General features: G+C 40.8%; 1 protein-coding gene across 1 annotated transcript; it reads right to left on the bottom strand.

Annotated features, from left to right (window-relative positions):
• Nucleotides 1–390: 390 nt before the first annotated feature.
• Nucleotides 391–21185, bottom strand: CLDN11 (claudin 11). The gene is made up of 3 exons (XM_026668357.2): nt 20877–21185; nt 13791–13955; nt 391–1509 (listed from the first exon to the last, which is right to left on the bottom strand). Exons 1-3 carry the CDS (start codon nt 21100–21102, stop codon nt 1277–1279), a joined length of 624 nt encoding a protein of 207 aa, XP_026524142.1. The 5' UTR covers nt 21103–21185; the 3' UTR covers nt 391–1276.
• Nucleotides 21186–21313: the final 128 nt, after the last annotated feature.

The raw sequence follows: 21313 nt of genomic DNA, 5'->3' as shown, positions 1-21313 counted from the left end.
AATTTAGGTTTCACGTGCAAACCCATGAACTGACCATGAGTTAGGCACATTGTGGGGAAAGTGTCTTAATCGCTAGATCAAACTATATTAATATTCATTTTTAACAGAGGAAGGCATATATTCTCCAATCAGTGATGCCTGCATGGTCAAAGCCCCATCCCTATTCTATGCACACCAGTGTCATGCACACGTAAAAGGGGCAGGATTTTACACAGTTACACCTGCCATCTTGATTTTTTTGACCGTCCTAAACGCCTATGTCCCCATTTACATTAGAAGCCACAACAGTACCAAAAATTGCACCCAACATTTTGAATCGGTAGAATGACTGGGTTAGAACAGTTTGAAAGGGAAGATACCAAGCAGCAAAATGAGAAGAATATAAACTCATTAATTTCAACATTTATTTCAGTATATTGTACAGTATTTCATTTCAGAACAAAAGACATCGTTATCATCAGTATTCATAGGACATGACTTGAACTGGCATTTGATTACAGTACAAAAATTTAGGCAATAGTTCAATCGTTTATGTCAGAATACAAATTAATTGAAACAAAAGTAAAAAAAATACAAGTTGGCAGAAAAGAGATGAAGAAAATACATTTAGGATCGGTCCCATTGCATATATATATAAGGAGATATATACAATTTTTTGTTATTTATCTTGCAATTAGATCTCTTTAATTTCCTTCATACTGATGCATGTAGACAAAAAAAAAAAAACCACTGTTACTGAAATGGTCATCTTCCTTATAGTGCTTGTTCTGTTTTCAGACTGAAAAAACAAAGAGATATCCTTTAATCTTCAGGGAAAGAAAACATTGTTGTAGTTGGAACACAGGGGATTCTTTCACCTATCTTGGTAAGCACTGCCAGATAAGATGGCCTTGAGTGAGATAAAAGGAAGGGGTAACTCATTCTGCGAAATCAGTTCCAGGCAATTCAGATACATATGTGTTAATCCTGTTCCTAGTAGGAGGGAGGGAGGGAAAAAGAAAAAGAGGCTTAATATTTCGACAGAATTATGAACGAAAAAGCCTGACCAAAGAAGACTGTGTCTGCACCTAGCTTGATCTTTATTTGCTATTTCTATTCAGAGAAATGGGGTGTTTACGAGTTACAAACACCGGGTTGTTTCTTTCTATCTTCTACAACCGATGCAGCTTAGAAGACGGAAGGTGGAAGAAGATGGAAGACCAAAAATTGAATGTAAACCCTTCCACTTGTGCCAAAAAAAAAAGTTTCTGCAAGGCCTGGGAACTTTCAGGAGCTCTTATACGTGGGCACTCTTCGCGTGGGTGGGAGAGCTCGATCCAGAAGCATAGTAGAAGCGGTTCTCTCCAAATGTTTGAGCATCACCAGAACAACAAACAATGATGCATCCACCGAAGAGGCAAAGAGCCGATCCAATCCAGCCGGTGTAGAGGGAATATCCAAAGCTCATAATCATGGTTTCACGGTGAGCACTCACAGGGAACCAAATGGTAGCCACAATGCCACACAGAGCTGGGGAAACATTTGAAGAAGAAAAAAAATCACTGCAGCCCATCACAGAGTCTAGAATTCCACAGCAATTTACAAATCCTAGATTTAACAATTATCTGAAATGTGCACCTATATTTAAAATAAAATGAAAGGTTAGAATATTGTGCAGTTCTATCCACAGCATTTATTAGAACGTGTTGTCGTGTAAGCCCTTTGATTGATTTTTCTGAATGAATTCTCTAAAAAGCAGATACATTGGGTATTATTTCTTAATTGCTCAAGCGCTTAACAATTATCTTTCACTTGTTGGCCTAAGGTGCAAACAAAACAACAACAAAAACTTGGGACACCTTAGAGTGACAGTTTTTTGAAAATTGCCAAACATGGCTAAAGCATAATATGGGATTGCTAACTCTTAGGTCTTCACTCTTTAACTACACCAAAGCCAACTTCAGTTTACTGAGGTAGTAAACTGAATTAATGCATTATATATTGTGTGAAGAAATATTTCCTTTTGGTGAACCTGAAATAGACTCTTTTCTATTTTTATTGAGAATTCTATCACAAGTTCTTATGTTTTCATCTCTCTGCTACTGTTTTCATTATGCTTTTCTTTCTTGTGTGATTTTTTTTTTTTTTTGTATAAGAAAAGGAGATAATAAGTTCCTCCCTTTATAATTTGGCCTTGCAAGAACGAGATCCCTGAATAGATATTAGGCTAGAATATTGAAATAACATAAAAATTCTAAGCATACTCATCAAAACCAGTGATTACTTGGAAGGAAATAATATTTAATTGTGCAATCTGTCTTTTATTTTACAATTATCTCTTCAACTGAGTAAAGTATCCTTGGTTTTCCGTATGTCCATTAAATCCCAATAGAAATCATTAAGACTAATGATTGGAAAATGTGGGCATCCAAACAAGCTTCAGTATGTATACAGGATTGCGGCAAGATTTTTTCCTCCTTCTAAGAGCTAAGTCAGTTTAAATCAGTGTTGGCGAACCTTTTCGGCACTGAGTGCCAAAATGGGAGTGCGCGCACGGAGGAATACCGGAAACCAGAAGAGCAGCTCGTAGGGGCACTGGAAACCAGAAGAGCAGCTCCCCAGCACACAAGTGCACGCCAGGGAGCTGAGCTTCCGGTTTCAGTGCACGCATGTGCGCAGGTCTTCTGGTTGGTCTTCTGGTTTCTGGCATGCATGCGAGCATGAAGACCAGCTGGCTGGTGTGCATGCATGCACAAGAAAATGGAAGCTCAGTTTCCTGGTGTGCACATGCACACCGGGGAGCTGCTCTTCTGGTTTCTGGGGCGCCCACATGTGTGCCTGCCAACTGCCGGAAACCGGAAGACCAACGAGCAATGGCTGGCGTGCCCGGAGAGATGGCTCTGTGTGCCACTTCTGGAATGCGTGCCATAGGTTCGCTATCACTGGTTTAAATGTTCCACTAAGAGAAATTCAAAAGAAATTATCAATCATACTGAGAATAAGACAAAATAATAGAAACTTTTTTGGGGGGGGAGGGAGGTGGAAATTGGACATCAGATTTCAGCAAGGCATTAGAAAGCCTCAGAGGGGAGCACTGAAATGAGATACAGAAAACCTTCACAAAACCTCACAGGATTCTTTTAATGTTAGTATGACACATTGCTTGCCCATAAAACAGAAGTATGGCATTGATCACACACTAGGTCTGGATCTTTTTGGCCACCCCACCACTGTGTTCAGGGATTTTTAAAGAGCCAAAATATTCTATTTTACATTTGTGCCATAAGAATTCAACACTATGGAACTAGCAAAAGATGATGCCCGATTTTGATTTACATAAAAAGAAGAAAACCTTGACATTTGAGAACTACTGAACTGGCCAATTATTTTATTGCCTGCAGAGGAGAGCCACACTGGATTCAATCATTTTAAATTCTTTGAGAGCCCAAGAAAGCAGAACGCCAGTAGAACCGACAGTGTCCCAGAGACCACACAGCAAAAAATAATAAGGCAGTGTCAAAACCCCAAAATTACAAGAGGAAGGAAAATACAGGAAAATAAATAAGAGAAAACATGGATCAAATGTGTGACTTAAGAGGGATAACTTCATCCACAGGACTCCAGGACAAGGATGCAACAAGCAAAACTGCAGCTGTTAAAAAGAGAATCGAGTAGGACGGATGGCTGTGTGGAGTTCAAGTAGTTTCCAGGGCATCAAACATCCAATCCAAGTCCATGATGGACATTGTAACTATGTTGAGCAACCCTGCCACCTATGAAATGTTATGGAGAGGGTGTGTTTATTTGGTTAGTTCCACAGTGGTTTAGGTAGCTTCAGAGAAAAGCAGAAGTGGGAACATTAGGACTTGATCCTAGAAATTGTAATCTCTGCATTTTCAGATCTCTTTGTCATATCCAGGAGCAGCATTTTAAAACAGTGTCTGGAACCAAGGAATGTTCCTGCCAGAAAACCATATCATCATAAAACTATAAGGGATTTCAGGAATCATCTAATACCACCCCTTGCTTGGTATAGGACCCATTAAAGCAGGGGTCGCCAACCTTTTGGACCTCAGGGACCACCAAACTCATAATTTTTAATCCCGTGGACCCCCTGGGAAAATCCCCAAAAAAGTCTGCAGGAAAATTCCCCATCCTGTTTTCCTACTGATCGATCATTATTTGGGATCACAGGATACCGTCTCCAGCTCCGTTCTCAGGGGGAGAGAGAGAGAGAGACATGCAAGGAAAGCAGCAGAAGCAGCAGAAGTCTTTCTTTCTTTCCCCCAAACTCTGCCAGAAATGAATCTTTGTGAGACTTGTCGCACTGACGCAGCCTCTTGGAGCAGGATGCCTTGTAGGGTCCCAAAGACTCATTTCTGGCGGAGTTTGGAGGAGAGAAAGAAAGACTTTTGCTACTTTCCTTGCACGCAGCCAAAAGCAGAAGAAGAAAGAAGTGGAAAGAAGCAGCCCGGTGACCAGGTGAGGCGCACGGGGCAATTGGGGCAAGTTCCCCCCCCCCTCTGCCCTTTCCCCCATCCCGTCACTACCTCATGTTGTTCGCAATGCAAGCGATGCAAGCTTTGTGTTCCCGTGGGCCATGTGAGTGGCGTAGCCTTGTATTCCTGCACAACCTGGATTAATTGCTTTGGGGGGGGTCCTTTGGGGGTGACATTTCTCTATGGACCACCAAAAAATTTTGTGGACCACCAGTGGTCCCTGGCCCACTGGCTGGTAACCACTGCACTAAAGTGTTCCAGGGAGGTGTGGAGTCCTTGCTGCTCTCTAAGTTTGGTCATTTCCTTGCAGACATTTCAATACCCAACTTGGCACCGAAGATGTCATCTGCAACATCTGCAAGAAAACAACCAAGCTCAGAGAGCACCAAGGACTGTTCAGTGCAACCCTGAGCTACAAATAGTTTATTCTATTAGTTTCAAGTCACTGTTTGGAGACCTCTAAAACAAAGGGGAAGAAACTACTTCACTAGGCATTTAATCTCCTGGTAGACAGTGAGACCTTTTACAGATTACAGATAATCAGAGTTGGAAGGGACCTTGTAGGTCATCTAGTCCAACCCCCCCCCCCTAAGCAGAAGACCCTACACCATTTCTGACAAATGGCAGTCCAATCTTTTCTTGAAAGTCTCAAGTGATGGTGCTCCCACAACTTCCAAGGGCAAGCTGTTCCATTAGTTTGATTGTTCTCCCTGTCAGAAAGTTTCTCCTTATTTCCAGGTTGAATCTCTCCTTGTTCAGTTTCCATCCATTATTCCTTGTCTGGCCTACAGGCACTTTAGAAAATAGCTTGACCCCTTCCTCCTCCCTGTGGCATCCCCTCAAAGCCATGCCCAGTTCCTGCAACCGTTCGTTGTATGTTTTAGCCTCCAGTCCAATAATTATCCTGGTTGCTCTTCTCTGTACTTTTTCTAGTCTCAACATCTTTTTTACAGTGTGGTGACCAAAACTGGATGCCATAGTCTAGGTGTAATGGTTACGTCCTGGGGAATCTCCTGATTCCTCCTAATTCCTAACCTGAATCTACTTTCCTACAATGAGGAAACAGTTTTACAAATGAGGCCATACACTCTCCTCTTTTTATCCCTGTGTATCTCTTTCTCCACCTCGAACTGTTCCAGTCCGCACTTTCCCCTCTGTCTTTGTGTTGTTCTTGTTTTGCTTTGCAAGCTTGCATTCCCTTTCCCACTCCCTTCCACCAGCCAAGAGTGTTTCTTTCTCATCCTGCTCACATTTTAGACTTAGGAATGAGATTTGTGGTTCTAATTACATCTGTTTGCAAAGATTTTAGCAACGGCTGAACCAGCCGCATCTGTTCCGGGAGAGGAAGGGGTGGGTGGCCAAACTATCCTTTTGAGAAAAGCAGAGAAAACCTGCAGGTGCTCATGAGATGTCCTGGGGGTTGCCCAAAAAGTCAAACTTGTGGCTGTAACAGCACAGTTGAGGCCCCGCCTTTTTTGTAGATATGGACAAGATCACAGCAATTGTGAAAAACAAGTTTCAGTCACAGAGCTATAATTGCCATTGGTCACACACATACACTTAAAGCTAAGTTTTCAAAACTAGGGTTAGCAGTAGCTTAAAACTTAAATAAAAGCTTGTTAAAATCAATTCAACCTAGCAATTCTAAACTGAATTCTGCTGAAGAGATACTGTATCTAAGTCAGTTCTTAGATAAATGGAATAAACTAAATCAAATTGATATTTAGAGATATAAGGCCAAAGTTTTTACTTTATTAGATCAGTCCTATTGATATGTAACTCTAGCACATTGATTTGCAATTTAGCACTGCCCCTTCCTCTGCATGTATGCATGTTTTCTTTCCTGTTTTATTACTTTATTGCTTTATTCTTCATTTTTGAAAACAGGTGTAGGAAGGAGTTCCTATTCCTGAGTTCCATTATCAATAGGAACTTAAGATCCTTTACCTATGAATATGATGCTTACATCATGTGCTACCTATGCATTGATTTCTCCTGCCTTTTCAAGATGTATAAATATGAGTGCATCCCTTTGTTGGGTGGGTCTCTCAATACTTTATGGAAAGAGTCCCACCAGCAGTAAGCTTTGACTGTTTACTTTTGTATTTCATTCCTTGGGACAGACTAGGACATCAACAGAGAGTCAAAAGCATCAAAATAACAAGAATGGTTGACAGTTAACCCTCTGCCTTTTTATCATGTCTTGCAGGCATCACATGCGCATTAAAAGGGGACAGCCTTGATCATCTGCTCATGCTGCCATTTTACCCCCAGATGACTCCGCACACACATCCAGATGTTTCTGGTGCTATTGGGCCAATACATTTGGACAGACAAGCACAGCTAGGAAATAACAGCCCAGAGAAGCTGGATGGGACGAGAGTATGATTGTTCTTTCTAATTCATATGAATGGCTCAACTCTCCCTCTTTTGGCTTCAAAGATTTGCTTCCAGAAGAATGCATTAACTAATTAATTGCCAGCTAAGGGCTCTCCCTTACAGCTGTGCTAATTTGCCTTCTTACTGTCTTTGAGTCACCAGAAAAAAATGATTTATTTTATTTATATTTATATGCTACTCATCTCGTGGTTCATGGTGACTGGACATAAACGTGACTGCCCCAATGAACAATCCCTATTTTGCCACAATGACCAAGCTGTTGTCTAGGGCTCCCCTTACATTTTTATGGTAGTTATGGACAAGATCACAGCAATTGTGAAAAATTAAAGTGTAGCAACTGGCATGTTCCCCCTCCTGCCCAGTACAGCTGGTCCTCGATGTACAACCACAATGGAGCCCAACATTTCTGTTGTTAAGTGAGACATTTGTTAAGTGAGCTTGGCCCCCATTTTATGACCTTTCTTGCCACAGATGTTAAGTGGATCACTGTTAAGTGAACCTGGCCACCCTATTGACATTCTTGTCAGAAGGTTGCAAAAAGTGATCACTTGACCCTGGGACACCGCAATGGTCATAAAGATGAACCAGTTGCCAAGCATCTGAATGTTGATCATGTGATCATGGCAATGCTACAAAGGTCATAACTGTGAAAAGGGGTCATAGGACACTTTGCTTCAGTGCTGTTGTAACTTTGAACAGTCATTAAATAAACTGTTATAAGCCGAGGACTACCTGCATTACTGTGGCAGCAAAAATAATAATCAATCATTACCTTTAATGTCAGACAGGCTTGATGACTAGAAATGTGTTTCTGGGGCAGAAATTTTAGCCACCTTCCTGGTTGCCCTGCTGCTAGGGTTGATGTCATTGCCCAGAAGATCATTGGTTGCCCTCTCCCCTCTTTGGAAGAGCTTTATAGCTCCCGCTGCCTTAAGAAAGTTCAAAACTTTCTCAAAGATCCATCTCATCCTGGGAACCCTTTTTTTTTTAACTATTACCATCTGGCAGATGGTACAGAATATTAAAAACAAGCACAAATAGGCTGAAAAACAGCTTCTATCCCAGGGCAGTAGCTCTTTTGAATTCTACTGTATAGTGCAGTGTTGGTGCGGTGTCGGGGGTTTTCGATTCAATGTGTGGCGTGTGAAGGATATGTGTTTGTGTTTATCTTCATGGTCATGATGTGCACTGAAAATGGTGTTTGATTTCGTTGTACAAAGTGCAATGACAATAAAGTAAACTAAACTACTGAACTATCTTGCAGGTTATTTCTGAAAATGTACCCAGCTCAATGGATCTGTTTGTTTAAATTCAGGTATAATGCTGTTCTGTGGAAGTACATTAAACCTATGTCCCCAAAATAGCCCCAATGCAGTACAGGAGTGCAGGATGACGCTCAGGTGAGTTTTTCCAGGAGATCAGCCCTGCTTCATCCCATGTATTTCAGGACTTCTGATTTATGGATGCTGGCATTGATGACTAACTTTGTTTCTCCTCAGGCATCATTTTATTGTAAATGTACCACTCTACTTGTACCATTATATTTTATGCTAACTCGCCAGTTTTCTGCCATCTTAATCCATTTCAGCCCAGTTCTTATTCCATTCGGTGAAAAAAAAAATGGACATTTTGACATTTCTTTTAAAATGAAGTTCTCGTGGTCAGAGTATATTTCTGAACTGATTTCATTGCAAATAGTCAAGAGACAGATGTGAGTGTCCTATCTCCCACTAAACAATAGTCTCTTCAGCAGTTTATAGTCTCTTTGGCTTCCCATATTTCAATTCAATCTTTTAAAAGAGATATTGTAAGGAAACTTCTCATGGTTTTTTTCCCCCCAAGATGGGAAAAGAAAGCACCCTGGAGGCTTCAGAGCAATGGAAAAATGCAAACAGAAGATATTGAGTATATTGAGAGCCAATTTGGTGTACTGGTTAAGGGTGCTGGCATGGAAATTAGGAGACTGTGAGTTCTAGTCCTCCCTTAGGAAATGAAAACAACAAGCTTTGCATCAGTTATTCTCTCTCGGCCCAGCATACCTCACAGGGTTGCTATTGTGGGGAAAATAGGAGGAAGGAGTATGAGATATGTTCACTGCCTTGATTTACTTATAAAATGATAAAGCCAGGATAAAATATAATAAATAAATAAATATCCTTCCCACTGGCAGATTCTTTTAAACCAAGCTACAATTCCTCCACCCTCTCTTATCTTCCAATCAGCAGCATGGCACAATTATTATGGCTCTTAGTTTGAAGCTTGCCGAGAACATCTTCAGCCAATCATTGTGCAACTTGTACAGGCCAATAACAGAGCATGGGAAATACCAGCCAATGAACACTCATTTTCCCTTTTTTAAATTTTCCCATTCTGATGCCTTACGGCTTCCCTTGTGTAAAGTTGTAATTACAGGAATGTTCCAATCTCGGATGGCAAACCTCAGATAAAGAATGTTTCCAAGCAAATACAACTCAGGCAAACAAAGTCATTAATCTAAAGGAGGATTAGAGAGAGGAAGTAAACATATGTTAGACTTTAACTAGAGATAATTTATTGTATTAATTACTGTGCTAAACAGTAACCAAAGTTAAGCAGTAACCAAAGTTAACCAGTGATGGAGGATAACTAAAAATGTGTATAAATGCAAGACTAGACTCCAATAAAGATCATCATGATTCAGTTGTTCATGATCAAACAACTCGACTGCCTCGTAATTACAACACTCTTGGTCTCTTCATGGACAAATAATGCACTGGACAACATGTATTTGTGTTGCTTTGTAACTTCGAAGGGCAACCTTTATGCTAGGTGATTACAAAGGAAGATAGCTTATTTAAGTATTAGCAAATACAAAGACAAGCAGAAAACCACATATATATTTTTTAAAAATGTTTGTGAAAAGTTCTGAAATTAATCAAGAAATCTATGAGCAACATAACTAAAAAATGATTTTAGGGTTGAAGCTAAATTGTCATCCTTCTCATTTTTGCCAGCTTCAAAACATTGTTGTGAAGGGTTGTGGCTAAACTGCCAAAGTCACCATTCCTCCATTATTAAGGATCTTTCCATTTTCAAACATAGTTTCTTTACTAAAGGCAATTGTGCATTCAAACATATGCTAGACAAATTTTTAAAAGAGAATTGATTGCAACTCAATTCTAACCTCATTCGATTTTTGCATTCATACAGGATGTTAAGTCTAGATGTCCTGGTGTTTTTTTAATGGCCTATTGAACAAACCATAATGGTCTACTTTGCATATAATAATCATAATGAGTAAAACTATATACTGTAGTATTATGTATTATGCTAAGCAACTGGAAATAATTACAATGGTTTAACATGATGTGTGTATTAGGCCAATGTGCTAAATTTAATGTTGAATTTACTGAACAGATAAGGTCAAAGGAGGCATTTCATAATGCTTGGCAAGAGAGAAAGGCCCTTGGCTTTTGACTTTTTGGTGAGCATCTGATATTAAATCAGTTGGACATTCTGAGCACACTTTTTTCCTGAAAGTGCTTAACAGTTCTTGGGTATTGTTGTCCAGAAACATGTCCCATGCTGGCCAAATGTATTGGATTTCAATTCCTATTAGTCTTGATAGAAATCAGAGGAATTAATATTGAACTTGATAGTCAAAATGATGGAGGAGGAGGAGGAAGAGGAGAAGGAAGAAAAATCCTATAAAACTGCAGCCACCAGATATGTAAGAAGCAGAGCAGAATCTCACTTTCAGATGTAAGGAGATAGGAATTACAAGTAAGAAGAGTTATGGATGGTCTCTAAAGCAATTTTCTCTAAGGTGGTCTCCTCTAGATATGCTGAGTCTGCAACTCTTCCCCAAATGCCTGATCAAATGGCTAATGCACTAGATCATAAGAGCTAAGAAAGGTGCAAGCTCAGCTACTCATGTCTGCATCTCCTTGTTTGTGTAGTTTCGTCAGAATAATACTGTACCGAAATGCCTTTTTTCTAGGATGCTTGTTCAACTTTCCAGGCTAGTCTAGAGAGCTGATTAGTAGCACTCAGGCATTATCTGGCTTCAGTTCTGTGTATTACTCCAAGATAAGCTGCTAAACTTCAATTCCTGGTAGTCCCAATCAGTGTAACCAATGGTTAGGAACTCTGGGAGTTGTAGTCTCGGCTACATCTGAAAGTCTATAACTTCCTCGTCCTTGATGTCAATCTCTCTAGGTCTTTGGTTGTTTAACCTATTGGAACAGGAGGATTTGGGGCTAATTCTTGCAAATTGCAGAGAATTTGGAAGTCTCTACTGCAGCTGGACACGTCTTCTCCAGCATGGTGGAAACTGGGCACCCATTATAATAAAGCATGATGTCAGTGCTGGCTGCCAGAAGGAGAGAGTCCACTTCAGGGCAAGGCAGCACAAAGAGGCTACTCTCCTCTTGGCCATCCCATCCTCCTCCTCCTCCTCCTCAGTTAAACAAACTGGTGAAGAAAACACCAAGGCCTCTTGTTGTGAGATGGCAAGGCTCAAAAATACACAGGTGCTAACGATGATTGTATTGGCTATTGTTGTCAGGGTGATACTGACTGGGTCTTCCCTACTGATCAGAAGAAAATACATTATATGACAATTGCTACAGAACATCATAAGCAGAGTAGCTCAGTAGTAGGGGGAGGAGGACACATGGGGACAATCGTCTTCAGAATTTGGTGCTAACAAAATGCAATTGACATCTTTCGGTTCCTGAAAAATGACAACTCCTCTCAATTTGGTAGCTGCTTTCAATTTGGCAATTGTGTGAATTAGCCAACCCCATGGTGATCCTCAACTGTCATCCTTGGTCATTTTTCCAGTATAGGTAATCCTCAACTTACAACCACAATAGAGCCCAACATTTCTGTTGCTAAGTGAAACAGTTGTTAAGTAAGTTTTTCCCCATTTTGCAACCTTTCTTAACAGTTGTTAAATGAATCACTGCAGTTGTTAAATCAGTAACACAATTGTTAAGTGAATCTGGCTTCCCTACTGACTTTGCTTGTCATATTTATAAGCCTGCAGGTGTCATAAATATGAGCCAGTTGCCAAGGGTTTTGAATTTTTGATCATGTGACCATGGGGATTCTGCAACAGTTGTAAGTGTGAAAAATGGTCACAAGTCACTATTTTCAGTGTCATTGTAACTTTGAACGGTCATTAAATGAATGCCACATAGCAGCAGTGGTTAGAATGCAGTATTGCAGGCTACAGTAACTCTGCCATCTGCCAGCTGTTCAGTCTTGACTGACTCAGAGTTGACTCAGCCTTCCATCCTTCTTAGGTTGGTAAAAAGAGGACTCAGATTGTTGAGGGCAATATGTTGACTCTGTAAACTGCGACAACTACCTGTATTCCAAAAAAATACTTCGCAAAAAATGGATGGACTCTTGCATCACCCTTAACCATTTTGTCTGAAATGGTATAGGGCCGTGATGGCAAACCTATGGCACACGTGCCACAGGTGGCACACAGAGCCATTTGTGACAGCACGCGAGCTACAGACAAACTTACCTCACTGCGCATGTGCGTGCCTCACAGCTGATTTTCGGCAGGTTTGAGGCCTTTTCGACCTCCCAAAGGCTTGAGGAAGGCTTCTGCAGACTTTGCAGGCTGAAAACTAGCCTCGTTTCATCACTTCCTGTTTTTCCGAAAATACCAGAAGTGATGAAACGGGGCTAGTTTTCGCCTGCAAAGCCTGCAGAAGCCTGCAGAAGCCTTCTTCAAGCCTTTGGGAGGCCAGAAAAGGCCTCAAACCCACCAAAAATAAGCTGTGAGGTGCAGTGCAGGTAAGGGGGGTGAGGGTGGGTGGGGATTGCACGCGCATGCATAGGGGGCATGAGGGGGCGCATTGCCTTCTGGGTGCTGGCACGCAAGCATGAGCATGCAAGTGCACACACAATTTTTAGCACAGGAGCTCAAAAAGGTTAGCCACCACTGGTATAGGGTTTCCTGCCTGAGGAGGGGGTTGGACTAGAAGACCTCCAAGGTCTCTTCTAACTCTATTATTCTATTCTGTTTGTCTAACCAGCTCAGGGAAGGACTTAGCAGCAGGGGTGGGATTCTACCAGTTTGCACCTCTTCGCTAGAACCAGTTGTTAACATTCTAAGCAGTTCGGAGAACCAGTTGTTAGAAGAAATTACTGGGCTAATCTTGTAAGGAAGGCAGGAAGGAAACATTCTGGTGTTGCTTAAAGAAACTGCCTCTCCGTTAACCCTTATTACATTCTTGGCAGGACTAGACTTCCTGTCTCTGGAACTTCTCTGGAGGTTTTTTTTCCTCCTTTGCTGGTACTTTGCTTGTGTGGAGTGACCATTCAAAATTACAATGGCACTGAAAAAAGTGACTTATGACTATTTTTCACATTTACGATTGTTGCAGCATCCCCACAGTCATGAGAGGCGAGGCGAGGAGATGCGTGCTTCAATGTGAGTGAAGTTGAGTTGGCCATGCCCAGCCAGTCACATGATCACCAAGCCATGTCCACCCAGTCACATGACCACTAAAGTTACTAAACCATACCCACCACCTTAGCCATGCTCACAGAACTGGTTGTTAAAATTTTTGAATCCCACTCCTGCTTAGCAGATGCATTCACACAACATCTTAAGTTCCATTCATGTTAACATCCATTAGATTTGTTGAGGTTTAGAGTGAATTAGGCAGACCAGTGCCATTTGGGTAACATATGATGCAATATATTGTATAAATACAGATGTTCAAAACAGGTTAATTTAACATGTTTGAATGCAACCTTCACTGAGAGGCTGGCTCTGTCCCAGGTTAGTGTGATGATAACTATGATTCTGAGGTCAAGTACAGCTTTGTGGATCTTTCACTGGAAAGCATGCTAGGTTAGAGTTTGATTAGCACCCGAAGAAGTGAATTGAGACATGGGGAGCCTTACCCAAGAGGATTAAAAGGATTCCTCCCATTTGAGAACGCCGATACTTGGCCACTCCAGGTTCATGGCCCATCCGAATGCAAGGCAAAACAGTCACCAGGAGGAAAACAGCTGGGAGTCCCAAAACTGTGGCAGCAATCATCAGGGCCCGACATGCCTGGACGTACCCTGTAGGAAGAAAGACTTCAGAATTTGCAAACCTACAATGTTCAAGGGTGCGCCGCAGTGGCACAGTGGTTAGAGTGCAGTACTGCAGGCTACTTCTGCTGACTGCTGGCTGCCAGCAGTTTGGCAGTTCAAATCTCACGAGCTCAAGGTTGGCTCAGCCTTCCATCCTTCCGAAGTGGGTAAAATCAGGCCCCAAATTGTTGGGGCAAATGCTGACTCTGTACACTGCTTAGAGAAAGCTGTAAAGCACTGTGAAGCGGTATATAAGTCTAAATGTATTGCTATTGCTAAATAACAGGGTTCTCCTACACCCGTGATGGCAAACCTATGGCACACGTGCCACAGGTGGCACGCAGAGCCATTTGTGCCGGCACACGAGCTGCAGACAAACTTACCTCACTGCGCATGTGCGTGCCTCACAGCTGATTTTCGGCGGGTTTGAGGCCTTTTCGACCTCCCAAAGGCTTGAGGAAGGCTTCTGCAGGCTTTGCAGGCTGAAAACTAGCCTCATTTCATCACTTCCTGTTTTTCCGAAAATACCAGGAAGTGATGAAATGGCTCTAGTTTTCGGCCTGCAAAGCCTGCAGAAGCCTGCAGAAGCCTTCCTCAAGCCTTTGGGAGGCCGAAAAAGGCCTCAAACCTGCCGAAAATCAGGTGTGAGGTGCAGTGCAGGTAAGGGGACGGCAGGGTGTGGGGGGTGGGTTGGGGATTGCGCACGCATGCATAGGGGGCGTGGGGGGAGCATTGCCTTATGGGTGCTGGCATGAGAGCACGAGCAAGCAAGCAAGCAAGCAAGCACACTATTTTTGGCACAGGAGCTCCAAAAGGTTAGCCACTACTGTCCTACACTGTTGCAACTAAACTAAAGGCCTTTCCCAGAGGGAAAAAAATCCATTTGCATGACTGAGAATGTCCATCTGCATTTCCTCACAGCAAGATCTCTAAAAGCAGTGGTGGACAACTTTTTTTCCAGAGAGGAAAGGATAGTACCTTCTCTTCCAAAGGCTGCCCAGATGACATAACAAGAGGAAGCAGGGTCCACAATTTTGATCTGGTGGGTTGTTGTTTTTTCCTATTGCTGTGGCGTTGGCAAATGTACTGGCTTGTTTACTTTATTTCAAACTTTCCAGAAAGTGGATAACAGCTATTTAAATCATTGTCTTCCTGATTATCAACTTTTAGGATTTGGAGGCGAATTAAAACTCAACAGGAATGTCCACCCCAGCCACAAAGTCAGGTATATGTACAATGCTCTATAGCCTCTAAGCATGCCAGAGACTTTCTAAAAGGGAGAGTTGGAAACTTCATTTCTTGGAATGAGGCTGACAAGCAGATTGAAACTAAGCAACTCAACATAATAATCTCCAAGACTAAAAAAAAATGTAGCCAAAAGTGAGGTAAGAATGCTTAAGATTCCTTTGAGCTCACAAACAGTAAATCAAGTTCTAAGAATAATAAATGTTATTTATTTATTTAATTTGTCAATAGCTTACAAGATGATAAACATAAGTATAAATACAGGAAATGGGTACGAATAATTGGGGACAATAGGACAGGGACGGTAGGCCCGATTGTGCAGTTATGCACACCTCTTGCATACATCTAAGAATGGGGTGAGGTCAATAATGGTTAGTTTGAGGGAAAAGGAGTGTGGGTTTGGGAATGTGACAACAGAGTCTGGTAGTGCATTCCAGGCATTGACCACTCTGTTGCTGAAGTCGTACTTTCTGCAATCAAGTTTGGAGCGATGTACATTAAGTTTATATCTGTTGTGTGCTCTTGTATTGTTGCAGTTGAAGGTGAAAAGTCATTGATTGTTGGTACAGTAAAGCAGATTATTTTATAAACTATGCTTAAGTCAAACTATAGGCGGCATTGTTCTAGGTTGTCCAAGTTCAAAATCTCAAGCCTGGTAGTGCAGGGTATTCTGTTGCGAAAAGAGGAGTGTAGTACTCTTCTTGTGAAATACTTCTGGACACGCTCAATTGAATTAATGTCTGATATACACCATGGATTCCAGACAGCTGAATTGTATTCAAGTATTGGTCTAGCAAAGGTTTTGTATGCTCTAGTTAGTAATTCAGTATTACCAGAGGGGAAGCTTCTTAAGATTAGATTTACAACTCTTGAAGCTTTTTTGGCAATGCTGTTGCAATGAGCTCTTGCGCTTAGGTTGTTAGATATGAGTACTCCAAGGTCCTTGACATTGTAGGGGATCGGTTTTTGTCTTCTTCCAACCACAACTACAACTTCTTCCAAATGAACACAACAGAGCGCAAAACTTCCATGGCTAAGCAAAACAGTTGTTAACAGAGTTGCACCCCGTTTTATGATCTTTTTGCCACAGTTGTTCAGGGAATCACTGTTAACTTAGTATCATGGTTATTAAGTGAACCTGGATTCCCCAGTTGACTTCGCTTGTAAGAAGCCAGCCGGGGAAGGTCGCAAAAGGTGATCACATGACCCTGGGACAATGCAAGTGTCAAAAATATATGCTAGTTGACAAGCATCCAACTTTTGATCGTGAGACCAAATGGGGATGCCATAACAGTTGCAAGCATGAAAACCAGTCATAAGTCTCTTTTTTCAGTGTTTTTGTCACTTTGAACAATCACTAAACAAACGGTTGTAAGTCAAAGACTACCTGTACCATGTTCCTATCACTTGCAGAATCTGAGCAGAGTTTGCCTGCCTGTAGGAAGAATTACAACTCCAGAAAATAACAGTAAATCATCTTCAAAGTTACGAACGGAATGAGAGAGTTTGATGACTGCAACTTCCTAGTGACATCAGGTTTAAACAAAATAATGCCACAGAGAGAGGAGGGGGTCATCTGAAGGCCAGACAAGGAATAATGGATGGAATCTAATCAGGAGAGATTCAACTTGGAAATAAGGAGAAATTTTCTGACAGTGAGAACAATCAACCAATGGAACAGCTTGTCTTTGGAAGTTGTGGGAGCTTCATTACTGGAAGCTTTCAAGAAGAAACTGGACTGCCATCTGTCAGAAATGGTGGAGGGGTTGGACTAGATGTCCGACAAAGTCCCTTCCAACTCTGTTAATTTGTATTTAAAATATGGGAGAAGTGTTCTGGAGCTAGAATGAGGAGATCTAGATTGAAATTTGCACTTGCCCATAGAACAATTGGAAGACTTGGGGTCAATCTCAGTCTCTTCCTCTAGCCTACCTCACAAGGTTGATGGAAGAATGTAGCCTAGGGGACGAAAAGAATATGCTCTTTGAGTTCCTGAATGAAAAATAACACTAAATAATTATGAATGAATGCGAATATAGGTGTCTCAGGATAATGTCACAGGATCCAATCTGAGTCGGTCACCGGGACCAGAGGTTTTGCCTTCCAAGCTTTCAGACTCATGCTGGACCCCATCTTTAGGGAAATTCTGTAGAGAGGGGGGCGTAGAGAGAAATTCCCTGAAGATGGGGTCCAGCACTGGTCCAAAAGCTTGAAAGACAAAACCTCCGACAGACTGGATGCTGCAATAAATAATTAATTGTAGAGGTTTGAAGATATGAGATTCACAATCATGCACATCAGAATAACTCCAGGTTAGAGAAAACTGGTATCAGATATGAGATTCACAATCATGCACAACAGAATAACTCCAGGTTAGAGAAAACTGGAGAATTAGAAGTATGAAACTGGTGTAGAACTGAGCCATGCATTAAACAGCCTGGGACTATAGAGAATCTTCCAAAGAGGAATAACCTATAGTTTGAGTTTACGCTGTCTGCTCATGATGTTATGTTGCTAAAAGTGAGCAGAATTCCAGCTTGCAAGTTCTACTTTATTGGGGACTTTAAAATTTTAATCAAAGTATTTGTATTCCAACCTTAAAATCCATTACTTGAAATCTGCTGCAAAAGATTAACCGTCAATTTAGCATTTAAAACACCTCAGCCTGGAAATATATTCACAGGGACAAAATTGAATAAATTTTACAGTCCTTCTACGCTAATGTTCCCTGGGGTTTTTAGAATTTCAGATGGATAGGAATTGGAATTCATTTATTGAAGTTACTGCAAAGTATGCAGAAAATATGAATATATATCTCAGCCAGCTCTTTTCTAACAATTGGAATAATATAGTTCCTGAAAGGGACATTTCCTACTTCGGTTTTCATGTTATGCTTGAATTTATAGATAGTTGCAGACTAATCATGCTGTTAGTTAAGTCAGTCACGCACATAAGAAAAGCAAAATATTACATCAACTTTTCTGGATCGACTGTCTGTTCCTCCATCCTATTTAATAGCTGTTAACTCAGTCTAGAAACCCTTTATCATCTATCAACCTTCATCAGATAATATTCAGATGTACCTCTGAATTAGGAGATTACATATAAACTGGTCATTAACAAACTTGTCCTCCCTGGAGCCCTCTAACTTGCTGGTCATTTCTATCCAGTGGCAGGGAGTTCCATAAGTCCATTAAGCAACATATACAGTAAAAGTCTATTTCCATTGGTCCTGAAACTCATACCAATCAAACTGGTGCTCATAATGCTACAATGAAATAAAATGAAATTAGACTAAAAATCCTAAAATCTGGAAAAGAGGAGAAACATCTTAAACAAATGTTTAATATTGATTGATAATGACTAATTGAGAAATATATAAAGGCTATTTATTAATAATAATGCCAATTATCATGCAAACCCTGTGATTAGTTCTTTGTTATCAGAAAAATACATCCTTCCTGGAGAAGTGATTCTTGTGAAGTCTAATAGCACAGAGAGCCACAAAAAAACCCTCATTTTTTTGACATGGTGATTCTAAAAGATATCTTCCCTGATAGCACAAACTTCCCACACTGGAATAACAAAATTCAGCTGTTACTATTTGTATAGCTTTGTATTTTACACCATACAGTGTGGAAAATATTTTCATTGTCTCCATTCCCACACAAAGTCACTCAAGCTAATCCACCAATAAGGAAGAGCTCAGTGATACAGACCAGATGGTATATTAGATTTCATTCCAGGCTAGGAAAGACCTGCCCAGTATTATAAACAGGATTTACCAGGTAGCCCCTAAGCCCAACCTATTTTAAGACAAATGCCAAAGCATCTGTGAGTCCCATTTTGCTGATGTTTCAAAAGAGACCCCAAGATGTGGAACATCCAGAGTCACACAAATTTCAGTGGTAATTCCTAGGAAATTCAGGGCTGGCTGCAGACAGACCTTTAAAAAATGACCTCATGCCAACTGATCACAGTGACTGGAAGTCAGGTGGAAAGTAAATTTTAAAAATTATTACTTTTACCCTGACTTTTGTTCTGCCCCTTTCGAATGTTTCCATTTGCCAGAAATTAAGATATTATGATCTGAGCATGTGCATATAATAATAATTGTGGTGGCAATACCAGAAGACAAAGAATTGGAGAAGATCAAAAAGTATCAAGATCTGAAAATCAAAACTGAAAAGATTAAAGCAGCTATGGTGGTCTGGCACACTGCATCCCATACTAAAAAAAATCTTGGATGGCACTTAGAAAATCTCCGCATTGATATGTTTTCCATCTCTCAGTTGAAAAAGGCTGCACTGCTCAGATGCATATATATATCATCAGAAGCCTGATGATGGCAGATGAGATTCTGCTGAAACGTTGCTACAACTTTAAAAGAACTACAATGACGTGGGAAAATACCCGAACCAAGCCGAACACCATACATGTAAGTACCCGAAAACTTAAGAAAACATATATATATATATATATATATATATATATATATATATATATATATATATATATATATATATATATATATATATATATATATATATATAACACACACACACACACACACACACACACACTACATCAATACATTATGATGTCCTTGGTTCTTGGGAAGAATTCAGTGTGTAGTATTCCTCAATTGCAGGAATTGGGTATAAGTAGTCTAGTGAAAAGAAGGACTGGGGTGACATGATAGCAGTTTTCCAATATCCGAGGGACTGCCACAAACAAGATGGGGTCAACCTATGCTCACGAGCTTCTCACCTGAAGGGAGGACAAGAAGCAATAGATGGAAATTAATCAAAGAGAGAACCAACCTAGAACTAAGGAGAAATTTCCTGACAATTAGAACAATTAATCAATGGAACAGCTTGGCTCCAGAAGCTGTGGATGCTCCATCACTGGAGGTTCTTAAAAAGAGATTGGACAACCATTTGTGTGGAATGGTAGGGTTTCTTCGTGACAGGGGTTGGACTAGAAGACCTCCAAGGTTCCTTCAACAGGGTTCCCACTCTGTTATTCTGTATTCTATATGAAGGCAAAACCAGCTAAAGAACTGGTAGCTGTGACTTCATATTGTTGTGGACAGATAGTAGTAGTAGTAGTAGTAGTAGTAGTAGTAGTAGTAGTAATAATAATAATAGAAGAAGAAGAAGAAGAAGAAGAAGAAGAAGAAGAAGAAGAAGAAGAAGAAGAAGAAGAAGAAGAAGAAGAAGAAGAAGAAGAAGAAGAAGAAGAAGAAGAAGAAGTGATTCTATTATCTTGCAGAGATTAAGGGTTTTATTGATGTCCTCACTTCATAAATTTCTTCACAAATTTATCTCTTTTTGTTTATTCAAATATAATTTCAAATGCACCTTTTCCATAAAAGATTAACCCTCCATTTGTTGCTGTTATTATTAGGATTCTAAACAAACATAACTAAAATTCCCCATATATTATTCCTTTTTTGTCTGTTCTAATTCTTTATAATTTTCCAGGTTGAAACATAGCCTGTAAAATCTTTGGAACAATGTCTGAAATTTTTTCAGCAATCTTACCAAATATCCTCAAATTCCTTAAGAAGTCCGATCTAAAAATACAATAAACCAGCATTGAAAACTGTGGGGTTTGGTTTGAGTTGGGAGTCAGAGTTGGGAGTTGCTGGATAATCCATACCTGGTAATATGAGGATGTCCACCAGTGGCTTGCAGTGATACAGACCTGCTGCCATGACGCAATCAGCCCACAGTCCCTTGGACCCTAACTCATCCATCTTCCGGCAAGTGGTGATGGTGTATCCACAAGTCACAACCCATTCATTTGTGGAAGTGGCCACAATCAAGCCAATCCAACCAACAAAGCTAGCCACAACCCCAGTAAGATGCAGACAGGTAGCAACCATCCTTCTCCTAAGCTTGCTGACCACTGAAAAACTGGCAAGCAACAAGGCAAAGGTCTGACTGTAAGTGGTCAGCTAAAGGCACTGAAATGAGATCTGCTGGGATGGAGATGCTTGGCATCTGTCAGCCCAGCCCCTGGGAGGAGTCTGCTCCCACGCAGATAGAGGGAGGTGGCTCCAAATGTGCCAAGTTTTGTTCTTCTTTTCCCTTTGT

Source organism: Notechis scutatus, chromosome 4, assembly GCF_049901735.1.
Source record: "Notechis scutatus isolate UNSWTSFEM ecotype Mainland chromosome 4, rNotScu1.2, whole genome shotgun sequence".
Taxonomy (NCBI): Eukaryota; Metazoa; Chordata; class Lepidosauria; order Squamata; family Elapidae; genus Notechis; species Notechis scutatus.
This window is presented reverse-complemented; position numbering and strand designations above follow the sequence as displayed.

Bases quoted from the DNA above. Each gene is read 5' to 3' on its own strand.
- CLDN11 (XM_026668357.2), bottom strand. From the start codon at position 21,102: ATGGTTGCTACCTGTCTGCATCTTACTGGGGTTGTGGCTAGCTTTGTT. The intron at 13,956-20,876 runs GTATGGATTATC...TTCTTCCTACAG, and splicing joins GGACATCCTCATATTACCAG to GGTACGTCCAGGCATGTCGG. The intron at 1,510-13,790 runs GTAAGGCTCCCC...ATGTTTCCCCAG, and splicing joins AATCCTTTTAATCCTCTTGG to CTCTGTGTGGCATTGTGGCT.